Source organism: Oncorhynchus mykiss, chromosome 27 (genome assembly GCF_013265735.2).
Source record: "Oncorhynchus mykiss isolate Arlee chromosome 27, USDA_OmykA_1.1, whole genome shotgun sequence".
In the NCBI taxonomy this organism is placed as follows: Eukaryota; Metazoa; Chordata; class Actinopteri; order Salmoniformes; family Salmonidae; genus Oncorhynchus; species Oncorhynchus mykiss.
In genome coordinates this window covers 31577891-31590380 of record NC_048591.1, presented here as the reverse complement: position 1 = coordinate 31590380, position 12490 = coordinate 31577891, and the positions used below count along the sequence as shown (strand labels likewise).

The following is a 12490-nucleotide window of genomic DNA, read 5'->3' as shown; positions in this document are numbered from 1 at the left end:
GGAACGCTGTATATGGCCCAGGAGGCCTGTAAACAGTAGCTATAAAAAGTGATTGAGTAGGCTGCATAGATTTCATGACTAGAAGCTCAAAAGACGAAAACGTCATTTTTTTTTTTGTAAATTGAAATTTGCTATCGTAAATGTTAGCAACACCTCCGCCTTTGCGGGATGCACGGGGGATATGGTCACTAGTGTAGCCAGGAGGTGAGGCCTCATTTAACACAGTAAATTCATCAGGCTTAAGCCATGTTTCAGTCAGGCCAATCACATCAAGATTATGATCAGTGATTAGTTCATTGACTATAATTGCCTTTGAAGTAAGGGATCTAACATTAAGTAGCCCTATTTTGAGATGTGAGGTATCATGATCTCTTTCAATAATGACAGGAATGGAGGTGGTCTTTATCCTAGTGAGATTGCTAAGGCGAACACCGCCATGTTTAGTTTTGCCCAACCTAGGTCGAGGCACAGACACGGTCTCAATGGTGATAGCTGAGCTGACTACACTGACTGTGCTAGTGGTAGTGGGTCCTGTTGGTTCTAGACTTGGTGCACTGGCACCGCATGCCGTGCGGTAGCAGAGAGAACAGTCTATTGCTTGGGCGGCTGGAGTCTTCGACAATTGTTTGGACCTTCCTCTGACTGCCTGGTATAGAGGTCTTGGATGGCAGGGAGCTCGGCCCCAGTGACATACTGGGCCATACTCACCACCCTCTGTAGTGTCTGGCGGTCGGATGCCTTGCAGTAGCAAGCGGTGATGCAGCCTGTGAAGATGCTTTAAATGGTGCAGCTGTAGAACCTTTTGAGGATCTGAGAGCCCATGGCAATTCTTTGCAGCTGCCTGAGGGGGAAGAGGCGCTGTTGTGTCCTCTTCACAACTGTGTGGGTGTGTATGGACCATGTTAGTTCCTCAGTGATGTGGACACCAAGGAACTTTAAGCTCTCAAACCGCTCCACTAGAGCCCCATGTGGATGGGGGCGTGCTCACCCCTTGGTTTCCTGTAGTCCACGATCAGCTCCTTCGTCTTGATGACAATGAGCGAAGAGGTTGTTGTCCAGGCACCACACTGCCAGGTCTCTGACCTCCTCCCTATAGGTTATCATAGACCATAACAGACACATTGCACACAGATTTACAGAAGGCAGGAAACCCCTCAATATCACACAGGCCTCCTACGTACCCAGGAGACCAAGATTGAGGGCTCTAACCACATTACCATTCAATGGTGGTGAACATTGAAAAGGAAATTGGTGTCAAGCGGGAGTCACTGGCCAAACACCACAAATACACATCTCATGGCTTGTGATTATTAGACACCCAGGATCTGCTACTCTGGCTTGTCACTAATGTTAGGGTTTAAGGCTGTCATTGACCTGGTTTGGTATTCCCAGACATCAACACGGTCTGCTCGGACTAATGAATTCATTCACCTGATTGTCAACTTTGAACAAGGGAAGGATACATATGAGAAAGGTAGACAGGCCCTCTGAAGACATCTGTGTGATGTGGAAAATGGTCTTATACAGGACTTGGGGCCGTCAACAACTTGTTTGGCCTTCACTGATGTCAAGAGTGACCTACAGCTGTGCTTTGACGGTGAATACAGTACTGAGGAAGATTCAAACAGAGCGAATGGGTTCAACTGGGGTCTTCGTCATCATTGCCACTGGAAACACAAAGAGCAAGAGAAGAGACACGTTATTTCAACTGCAGACAGAGAATAGGGGACAATCTAAATACTGGTTGTGTGGGATGTAAATTGAATAGGGGAGGAAGGGTCAATTCCCTGTTTAAATTCAGACTTCTTGTGGGATGTAAATTGAATAGGGGAGGAAGGGTCAATTCCCTGTTTAAATTCAGACTTCTTGTGGGATGTAAATTGAATAGGGGAGGAAGGGTCAATTCCCCATTTAAATTCAGACTTCTTGTGGGATGTAAATTGAATAGGGGAGGAAGGGTCAATTCCCCGTTTAAATTCAGACTTCTTGTGGGATGTAAATTGAATAGGGGAGGAAGGGTCAATTCCCCGTTTAAATTCAGACTTCTTGTGGGATGTAAATTGAATAGGGGAGGAAGGGTCAATTCCCCGTTTAAATTCAGACTTCTTGTGGGATGTAAATTGAATAGGGGAGGAAGGGTCAATTCCCCGTTTAAATTCAGACTTCTTGAAGTAAACAACTATTACCCAAGCTAGATTGCTGGGGAAATTATAAAATGGTAATCATTGCATAAATGCTCGCAGACAAACAACAACCTATCAATCATGATATTTGCAGGTATTAACAGCTACATAGCACCGTGACCTACCTGCCATCTCCAAATTTAATCCTGTTAGCCGTTTACCCACAACCAAGTTCTATTCAGGATTCATATTCTGGCAATAAGGGTCATTGGCTACTCCACCATGTACGGCATCACCACCACCACATGACATCAGCAAAGAGGCATGTTGGTCCCCTCCAGCAGAGCAGAGATGGGCCCTGCAGTGGGCCTCCCTCCCTCCCTCCCTCACACAACCATAGTGGAAAGAATGGAGGATATCTTGGCCTGGAATCAATCTGCATTCATCACAGTATCCCAGGCACAGGGACCAAATCTGTGCTCATCATTGTGCCCTGCAAAGTTGTTCAGGAAATATACTACATCTTATTCACAGACACACTGGCATTGCAGTGATTGAACAAGCACACACACAAAAATGTATTACAAAAGGAAAATCCAGTTAGATGGAAAATAACTTTAATAAAACTCTTATGAAAACAAAAAACAGCAAAACCATAAAAGCCTGTACATTTAACAATATTCAGTGTCTGAGAGACTTAAGGCCAGCGGTGAGAAATACAGCAGCAATACACATGAACCCACAGTGACAACCATTATAGCCTCAGGCATTAGGGCCCAAGGGTTCATTTACATAATATACATGTAGACTCTTATACGGATATTGCACAAAATCAAAACAGAGAGCACCTCATGACAAAACCAGGAAGTAGCTTTGAATCGCAGTGTTACGCCCTCTGCTGGCAAACCCCTTCCATAGGTCTTAAACTCCGCCCAATTTGGCTGATCTAAAAAACAAATACACTGAAAAAGAAAGCGACACATTTTGCACACAAACATTCCATTTCTGAACAGATTCTTTAAAACACAGTAAAAACAAACCTAAATCAACTGAAGGTTTTCTTTGTTTTGGTCCTAAAAGGCATTTTAGTAACATGCTTTGTTTATTCATTGTGGTTGTTGTCATGTGAGCAGTTTGGTGCTTTGAAAGACTAGATCTGACATCCGTAGGCAAGTCGATGTCTAAGACCGAATCTCCATGGGGCCGTGATAATGCCTCCATGGGGCCGTGATAATACCTCCGCGGGGCCGTGATAATGCCTCCGCGGGGCCGTGATAATGCCTCCGCGGGGCCGTGATAATACCTCCATGGGGCCGTGATAATGCCTCCACGCGGCCGTGATAATGCCTCCACGGGGTCGTGATAATACCTCCATGGGGTAGTGTGGTGTTGACTCACCCATTGTGCCTGTTCTGTTTGTCCAACAACAACCATAACTTGATTAAATGGAACACAGGAATGCTACATCCACATTCCAAAGCAGGAACACAAAATTAAGTTGTAGAAACATTTTAAGCTCTCTCTTCCTTGTATTTCAAATGGTTCCAGTATTTGATGGTCTAATTCACCCCATTTCTCAATGGCTGAAGTTGCGTGACCGAATTGAACTGCCCCCACTGGACACCTGTCCTCTAGAGCTAAACCACCAAATCAATGTTAACTCCAATGTTAATTAACTCAAATGTTTTGCTACAGTTTTTTTTACTCCAAGTAGGATAACAGCCTTCATGAGAAATACTAGAATATTGGTAACCATCTGGATATCACTGGGATAGTCTATTCAGTGTGGAGAGCATGCACGGCAAATCTGTGTTTCCCAACACCGGGACACAGTGTCCTTTGCCCCAGCTTGCTGAGCACTGCTTTTCCAAAGTTGTGCTAACGTTAGTGAGGGAAATAGCTAGCTACTAGGAGGGGACAGCATAAGGTGTGCTAACGTTAGTGAGGGAAATAGCTAGCTACTAGGAGGGGACAGCATAAGTTGTGCTAACGTTAGTGAGGGAAATAGCTAGCTACTAGGAGGGGACAGCATAAGTTGTGCTAACGTTAGTGAGGGAAATAGCTAGCTAATAGGAGGGGACAGCATAAGTTGTGCTAACGTTAGTGAGGGAAATAGCTAGCTACTAGGAGGGGACAGCATAAGTTGTGCTAACGTTAGTGAGGGAAATAGCTAGCTACTAGGAGGGGACAGCATAAGTTGTGCTAACGTTAGTGAGGGAAATAGCTAGCTACTAGGAGGGGACAGCATAAGTTGTGCTAACGTTAGTGAGGGAAATAGCTAGCTACTAGGAGGGGACAGCATAAGTTGTGCTAACGTTAGTGAGGGAAATAGCTAGCTACTAGGAGGGGACAGCATAAGCGGAGTGTGGAAAGTTGTTGTTTAGCTATCGGCAAGAGACATCCAGAAAAAATTGGCCATGCAGCGTGTCTCTGTCTGTGTACACACACACGCACACGCACACGCACACGCACACACACACACACACACACACACACTTATAAATAAAAAGTAGTCTGGCACATATACATGTCCTATAGCATCTTAATAACATCTTAAAATGGAAATAAAAAAAACGTTTAAAAAACTAAACAAATACAATCTTCTCGCAGTTTTTAGGCACACTTTCGAGATGAACTGGAGGCCTTGCGAGGAAAAGTCCAATAAGACGCACTTCCTCTGGCTATGTGCACATTTTGGTGTCTTTTTAAGACACGATGTGAGGCCTTGAGTGGGTGTGGTCAACCCTGACCTCTCCCTTTAGTTCAACACAAGGAAGATCAGAAGTCTTGCTAATAGGTGGGTGAAACCACCCCCGTCCCCTTCCTTCCTCATTGGTTCAGTCTAGTCCAGTCTCCAAGGGGGCAGTCCATTCACAACTCAGACGGGAGGCTCTGACTCTCACCGAGCAGTGCAATATTCGCAACCACATTACCCACAAATATGTCACATGATCAGGGAGAGGCAATGGGACTGCTGGACTGGCTGGAGGCACACAGCAGCTTCAAAAGCCAGAGGAAAGGCAAAGGGAGGGGGATTTAAGCCTGTAAGAGCATGTGTGTTTAAGATAGCCTTCTAGATTCCCTTCTTTGCAGCCCAGTCCTGTCTGGTCTTCACCCCTTAGCAACACCTATCCCCCCATTGTCACTGTTGTCCCAGCACTGGATAGACCTCAGACCCTCCTGACCTTTAACATTTCACCCTCCAGCTCCAGGATGTGCGACTGTCTGTTCTAGGAGCGGTTGTCTTTGACCACGTTGTGGGCCATCCAGTTGACTTTGGTGGTCCAGCTCTCTCTCAGCGCCTCGTCAAACTTTTGGCGGAACTGTTTCAGTGCCTCGTCGTCGGTCTTCCCCAGGGCCAGAGAGTCCTACAGGTGGAGAAGGGGGGGGGGGGGGGGGGACAGCCTTAACAACTACTCTTATTGCAGCATAACATAAATGATTTTGGACACTACATTTCTGTAGCACATGTAAACTGTAGCCCATGTGAAGCTGCCAACTATGTACTGCATGTGTCTGTGTGTGTGTGTGTGTGTGTGTGTGTGTGTGTGTGCGTACGTCTTACCTTTAGGTACTGTATATCCTTGACGGAGGTGAGCTCTGGCAGTCCAGCAGTCAGCATGAGGGCAAACAGGGTGATGAAGAGGTTCCCATTCCGCCTCAGAATCAGGTAGGCTTGTTCACAGTAATTACGGAAACTAGGCACAACACACACATTCTGTTCACTATACACTCACTCAACTAGCACATACATAAATTATTAAAAAAATAAGGCAATAGATAGTATTCCCAGCCTGGATCACCTGAGTAGTGAAAGGGGACAGAAGCTCACCTGCCAAACTTCTCAGTGTTGCCCGTCTTTCCCTGTTGGATGACGTGGATGAAGTCATGGGTCAGGATGAAGGGGACGCGTTCCCTCTTGATGCCAAACTTGGACTTGAAGTTCCCCAGGATATGCCCAAAGTCTATGTGGAAGAGCTGAGAGACACAGGATTTAAGAACTTGATTCTGAGCTCCATTAAAAGACCATAAATGAACCTGTGATTTAGCCTGTTGTAGAGGGGAGCACCTCTACCCACCTGTCCAGTGCTGCGAACCATGATATTGTCACTGTGGCGGTCACCTATCCCCAGGACGTAGGTGGCCACGCAGTAGCCTGCACATGACAGGGTGAACTCCTCGATAGCCTTCTCCAGAGCATCTCTGCATAGTACACAAACACAAAACAAAGTGTTGGCCAAGTGGGAGACTTCACTGGGTTTGCACTGCCAAAGCATAGCAGCTCACTAACATGTTGCCTGTTATATACATACAGTGCCTTCGGAAAGAATTCAGACCCCTTGACTTATTCAACATTTTGTTAGGTTACAGCTTTATTCTAAAATGTAGATTCTTTTTTTTTTTTTTTTACATCATCAATCTACATACAATACCCCATAATGACAAAGCAAAAACAGGTTTTTAGAAAGGTATGACGCTACAATCTTGGCACACATGTACAGTATTTGTGGAGTTTCTCCCATTCTTCTCTGCAGATCCTCTCAAGCCCTCAGGTTGGATGTGGAGCGTCGCTGCACAGCTATTTTCAGGTCTCTCCAGAGATGTTTGATCAGGTTTAAGTCCTGGCTTTGGGTTTAAGTCCTGTGCCCCAGAACTCATTCTACAGGCGAAACCAAGATGATGCATCAACCAGGAATTAGCAGAATTTCTGAAGCTCTGTTTTCCATTGTCTCCTTATATGGCTGTGATTGCGCAAGGAATGAGCCTACACTTTCTGTCGTTCGCCCAAGGTCTTAGCAGCATTGTGACGTATTTGTAGGCATATCATTGGAAGATTGACCATAAGAGACTACATTTTCCAAGTGTCCGCCTGGTGTCCTGCGTGGAATTCGGTGCGCAATTGCCAGCTGCTAGTACTTTTCCATTTGATATAGGGGAGAAACCATGTGTCCAAGAACGATGTATCAATGAAGAGATATGTGAAAAACACCTTGATGATTGATTCTAAACAACGTTTGCCGTGTTTTCAGTCGATATTATGGAGTTAATTTGGAAAAGAGTTTGTGTTTTGAGGACTGAATTTTCGGATTTTTTTTGGTAGCCAAATGTGATGTATAAAACGGAGCTATTTCTAATACACAAAGAATCTTTTTGGAAAAACTGAGCATCTGCTATCTAACTGAGAGTATCCTCATTGAAAACATCAGAAGTTCTTCAAAGGTAAATGATTTTATTTGAAGGCTTTTATGTTTTTGTTAATGTTGCGTGCTGGATGCTAACGCTAATGCTAACGCTAAATGCTAACGCTAAATGCTAACGCTAAATGCTAACGCTAGCTAGCTACTTTTACACAAATTATTGTTTTCCTATGGTTGAGAAGCATATTTTGAAAATCTGAGATGACAGTGTTGTTTACAAAAGGCTAAGCTTGAGAGATGGCATATTTATTTCATTTCATTTGCGATTTTCATGAATAGTTAACGTTGTGTTATGCTAATGAGCTTGCTGATAGATTTACACAATCCTGGATACAGGGGTTTTTTCATAGCTAAACGTGACGCAGAAAACGGAGCGATTTGTCCTAAACAAATAATCTTTCAGGAAAAACTGAACATTTGCTATCTGAGAGTCTCCTCATTGAAAACATCTGAAGTTCTTCAAAGGTAAATGATTTTATTTGAATGCTTTTCTGTTTTTTTGTGTAAATGTTGCCAGCTGAATGCTAATGCTAAATGCTACGTTAGCCATCAATACTGTTACACAAATGCTTGTTTTGCAATGGTTGAGAAGCATATTTTGAAAATCTGAGATGACAGTGTTGTTAACAAAAGGCTAAGCTTGAGAGCTAGCATATTTATTTCATTTCATTTGCGATTTTCATGAATAGTTAACGTTGCGTTATGGTAATGAGCTTGAGTCTGTATTCACGATCCCGGATCCGGGATGGGGAGATCAGAAAGGTTAAGGCCAAAGAGTTCAATCTTGGTTTCATCAGACCAGATAACCTAATTTCTCATGGTCGGAGAGTCCTTTAGTTGCCTTTTGGCAAACTCCAAGCGGGCTGTCATGTGCCTTTTACTGAGGAGTGGCTTCCGTCTGGCCACTCTACCATAAAGGCCTGATTTTCTGAGCTGTAAGTCGCTTGGGGTATGTCTCTATCAGTTTTGCACATCGAGAGACTGAAATTTTTTCCCATTCCTCCTTGCAAAACAGCTTGAACTCAGTGAGGTTGGATGGAGAGCATTTGTGAACAGCAGTTTTCAGTTCTTTCCACAGATTCTCGATTGGATTCAGGTCTGGACTTTGACTTGGCCATTCTAACACCTGGATATGTTTATTTTTGAACCATTCCATTGTAGATTTTGCTTTATGTTTTGGATCATTGTCTTGTTGGAAGACAAATCTCCGTCCCAGTCTTCAGGTCTTTTGCAGACTCCATCAGGTTTTCTTCCAGAATGGTCCTGTATTTAGCTCCATCCATCTTCCCATCAATTTTAACCATCTTCCCTGTCCCTGCTGAAGAAAAGCAGGCCCAAACCATGATGCTGCCACCACCATGTTTGACAGTGGGGATGGTGTGTTCAGCTGTGTTGCTTTTACGCCAAACATAACGTTTTGCATTGTTGCCAAAAAGTTCAATTTTGGTTTCATCTGACCAGAGCACCTTCTTCCACATGTTTGGTGTGTCTCCCAGGTGGCTTGTGGCAAACTTTAAACGACACTTTTTATGGATATCTTTAAGATATGGCTTTCTTCTTGCCACTCTTCCATAAAGGCCAGATTTGTGCAATATACGACTGATTGTTGTCCTATGGACAGAGTCTCCCACCTCAGCTGTAGATCTCTGCAGTTCATCCAGAGTGATCATGGGCCTCTTGGCTGCATCTCTGATCAGTCTTCTCCTTGTATGAGCTGAAAGTTTAGAGGGACGGCCAGGTCTTGGTAGATTTGCAGTGGTCTGATACTCCTTCCATTTCAATATTATCGCTTGCACAGTGCTCCTTGGGATGTTTAAAGCTTGGGAAATCTTTTTGTATCCAAATCCGGCTTTAAACTTCTTCACAACAGTATCTCGGACCTGCCTGGTGTGTTCCTTGTTCTTCATGATGCTCTCTGCGCTTTTAACGGACCTCTGAGACTATCACAGTGCAGGTGCATTTATACGGAGACTTGATTACACACAGGTGGATTGTATTTATCATCATTAGTCATTTAGGTCAACATTGGATCATTCAGAGATCCTCACTGAACTTCTGGAGAGAGTTTGCTACACTGAAAGTAAAGAGGCTGAATAATTTTGCACACCCAATTTTTCAGTTTTTGATTTGTTAAAAAAGTTTGAAATATCCAATAAATGTCGTTCCACTTCATGATTGTGTCCCACTTGTTGTTGATTCTTCACAAAAAAATACAGTTTTATATCTTTATGTTTGAAGCCTGAAATGTGGCAAAAGGTCGCAAAGTTCAAGGGGGCCGAATACTTTCGCAAGGCACTGTATGTCAGTAATACACATTTTTATATTAAAAAAGTGTCATCTTACCCAGAGTTCTTCTCTTTGAGCCAGTTAAGTAGCGCATCCTTGTTGAAGGCTGCGGCGGCCGCCACGTTGCTGCTGGTCAGCTGGATGTTGGCGATGGTATCCGCCGACGACACCACCTCGATCAGCCCTGACCGGTCCCCAGTTGCTAGGCAACCGTAAGGTACAATTCTGCACAGACACGAGGAAACATTTTGTTCCAATTAATCATCATAAACACCATTGAGATGCATCCTATAATTCCCCCCCGCTCTGTCTCGACACACGACCAGAATGTACGCATGATTACGCTCCAAACACCACATCACAGCGGTTTCATTATCCTCACCATTATCATCCTCTCTGCAGAGCTCCCTCCCTCTCCTCTCCTCTCTGAACCCTTGTCCCTGTAACCTAAAGGCCTGCCCCCAAGCTCAACTGTCAAAACAATCCCACACACTGCTCGGCTCCAGATGTGTGTGTCTGTGTGTGTTAGAGTATGAGAGCGAGCGCTAGTGTGTGGATTTGATTAGGATGAGAAGCAGGGTAGTGTGTGTGTGATGCTGGGGATATGGATGTGGGGGGTTAGAGGTCAGGCTAGCAGGGGGTGATTTAGGGTCCACCCCCCAACACAGCTTCCTCTTCCCCACAGAGAGCAGGAACAAACAAGCCTGACTGACAGAGTCCGCCTGAGGACACACACACACACACACACACACACACACACACACACACACACACACACACACACCTCTTATCATATTAATATACACACCTGAGGTCCAGATTGGCCTCCTTCCATAGCAGGTCCATCAACCTCAAGATCTGCAGTGTCAACATGTCTTGTCTCAGGTCTGGACCGAGGTAGAGAGAAACACAATTACAGTCTTTCATTCATCCTTCCATCTTCTTTCACCATAATACACATCCCTCCATCTTGACCTCACTATTCTTCCCTCTCACTCTCCTCCACTCCCTCTCTCCCCCTGAACTTTAGTGATCTTACTTTTCCTCTGTTAGAGCCACCTCCCTCCCTCAGCCCTCGTACCGTCTCCGTTCTTGAAGATGATTCCCAGGGTGTCTCCCCCCAGAAGCTTGTTGTTGTAGACGATCCACAGAGGCTTCATCTTCGAGTCCATGTACCGACACTTCTCCACACTGGCAAGGGGGAGGAGGGGAAAGAGCAGGGAGGGGCGAGACAAATGAAAAGAGAAGAACAAGAAAAATAAAAAATGAGTCAAATCAAAGTCATCCAACCACATCAACTCCCAGATCACCCTCTCCACTCCCCTCTAACCTCTCCCCCCTGACCCTTACTTGATTCCAGAGAGCAGGACACTGGGGTTGAGAGGGGAGTGCAGGTCAGAGAGGGTCTCTGTGTAGCCACTCTGTCTCAGACAAGTCATCATGGCCTCTTTGGTGAGCATGGCCTCCTTGGTCTTACTGCGTGCGTTCTTGATGGTGCCCAGCTTGATCAGCTCGTTCACAGACTTCAGCTTGCTGAGAGCCTCCACCTAGATGGAGAGAGGGGGTGTAATGTTGTTACAACGTGATGTAATAATGAAATAATGATTAAATTATACCACGGATGTATGTGGTATTTATGCACTATAATGCAATTGCCTTCCAAATATGACAAGGACGCTACGCATGACAGCATGGTCTTCCCGAAACATCCCACAGTGTGGTAGCTAACTCCAAAACAGGAAGGAGAGGGGGATGGACAGGAAGTGGGAGGAAGCTGCCAACAGTGCGGATGTCTGGGCTAATACAGTAGAGGTCAGAGGTTAGAGGTCAGGCTGCTGTCATCTGACTTCTTTATAAATAACCCCATTCTGAACTGACAGAGGAAACTATAGAATTATAGGTGGTGACAGAAATAGATGTACTGTAGTGATTAACTCATGACTTAAGGTTGGAGTCAGGACGTGTGTGTTGGGGTCCTACCTGTTTCTTCAGGACCTCAATGTGAGGGATGCTGCCGCGACTGTAGGCCTCGAGGATGAGAGAGAACTGGACAGAGACGGCTGGCATGTGCATCTCTGACCTGCAGGGGGCAGCACAGTCACCCTAGTTACTCATACCTGGGGTTGGTCAACATACTTCACCTCACTGAAATTATACCATGAAAGAAATACAGCCTATATCTCTGAAAATGCATTTTTGTTCTTTGCACACATGCTCTCTCTTGCTTTTTCATGTACTCAAGTCTCTCTCGCTCACCTGAGATGCCAGAAGAGGAAGTGTCCTATGTTGCGGTTGCACTGAGCTCTGTTCAACAGGAATCGGGTGAGCGCACAGTCATAGTAGGGTTCATAACGTAACACCTGGACCAGCTGGAGCAGGTACTGAGACAACTCCTCATCACTGGGGGGGGGGTGGAGAGAGGAATATGAAGTAGGAAGAGGGGGAGAGGAGGGAGAGAGGTAGTGAGTAAGTCATTACAACAGTAAGTGAACTAGGAATACGTATGTGCGAGTGTGTGTGGAGTACCTCATATCCCTCAGGCAGCCCACAGCATACTCTCTGACGTACTGGTCTGGATAGTTAAAGTCGAGCAGCTCCAGAGCGTCCCTGGGACTCAGCTTGGGCCAGATCTGCAGCAAGGCCTGGAGCTGAGAGAGAGAGATATAGAGATCCTTCACTATGCTTTATAACCAATACAGGAGCACAGCAGATCTTTGAAGGGGACTGATGAGGGAAATAGTGGTATGCGCTAGGGGTCCATTTAGGATCTGACCATTGAGGCACACTCAGACAACATTTTCATCAGACTGGAATGAATAGAATAGTTATTGCAATTGAGAAGGAATTGATTGTGTTAAAAAACACTGTCAATACACAGGCTAG

The 12490-nt window shown here is 45.1% G+C and overlaps 1 protein-coding gene and 1 pseudogene across 4 annotated transcripts in view; both read right to left on the bottom strand.

The window, feature by feature from the left end:
- LOC110507191 overlaps nucleotides 1-3525 on the bottom strand; it is a 41930-nt pseudogene extending 38405 nt beyond the window's left edge.
- LOC110507192 (phosphatidylinositol 4,5-bisphosphate 3-kinase catalytic subunit beta isoform) overlaps nucleotides 2719-12490 on the bottom strand; it is an 85091-nt gene continuing 75319 nt past the window's right edge. For all 4 annotated transcript variants that reach the window (XM_036964685.1, XM_036964686.1, XM_036964688.1 and 1 more), the window contains 11 exons: nucleotides 12134-12255; nucleotides 11864-12007; nucleotides 11588-11687; nucleotides 10958-11154; nucleotides 10689-10798; nucleotides 10416-10494; nucleotides 9665-9832; nucleotides 6203-6326; nucleotides 5956-6101; nucleotides 5689-5821; nucleotides 2719-5491 (listed from right to left, as the gene is read on the bottom strand). In XM_036964685.1, coding sequence (XP_036820580.1) covers nucleotides 5354-5491; nucleotides 5689-5821; nucleotides 5956-6101; nucleotides 6203-6326; nucleotides 9665-9832; nucleotides 10416-10494; nucleotides 10689-10798; nucleotides 10958-11154; nucleotides 11588-11687; nucleotides 11864-12007; nucleotides 12134-12255 — 1461 coding nt within the window. In that variant the 3' untranslated portion in view covers nucleotides 2719-5353. The remainder of the gene's footprint in view (nucleotides 5492-5688; nucleotides 5822-5955; nucleotides 6102-6202; nucleotides 6327-9664; nucleotides 9833-10415; nucleotides 10495-10688; nucleotides 10799-10957; nucleotides 11155-11587; nucleotides 11688-11863; nucleotides 12008-12133; nucleotides 12256-12490) is intronic.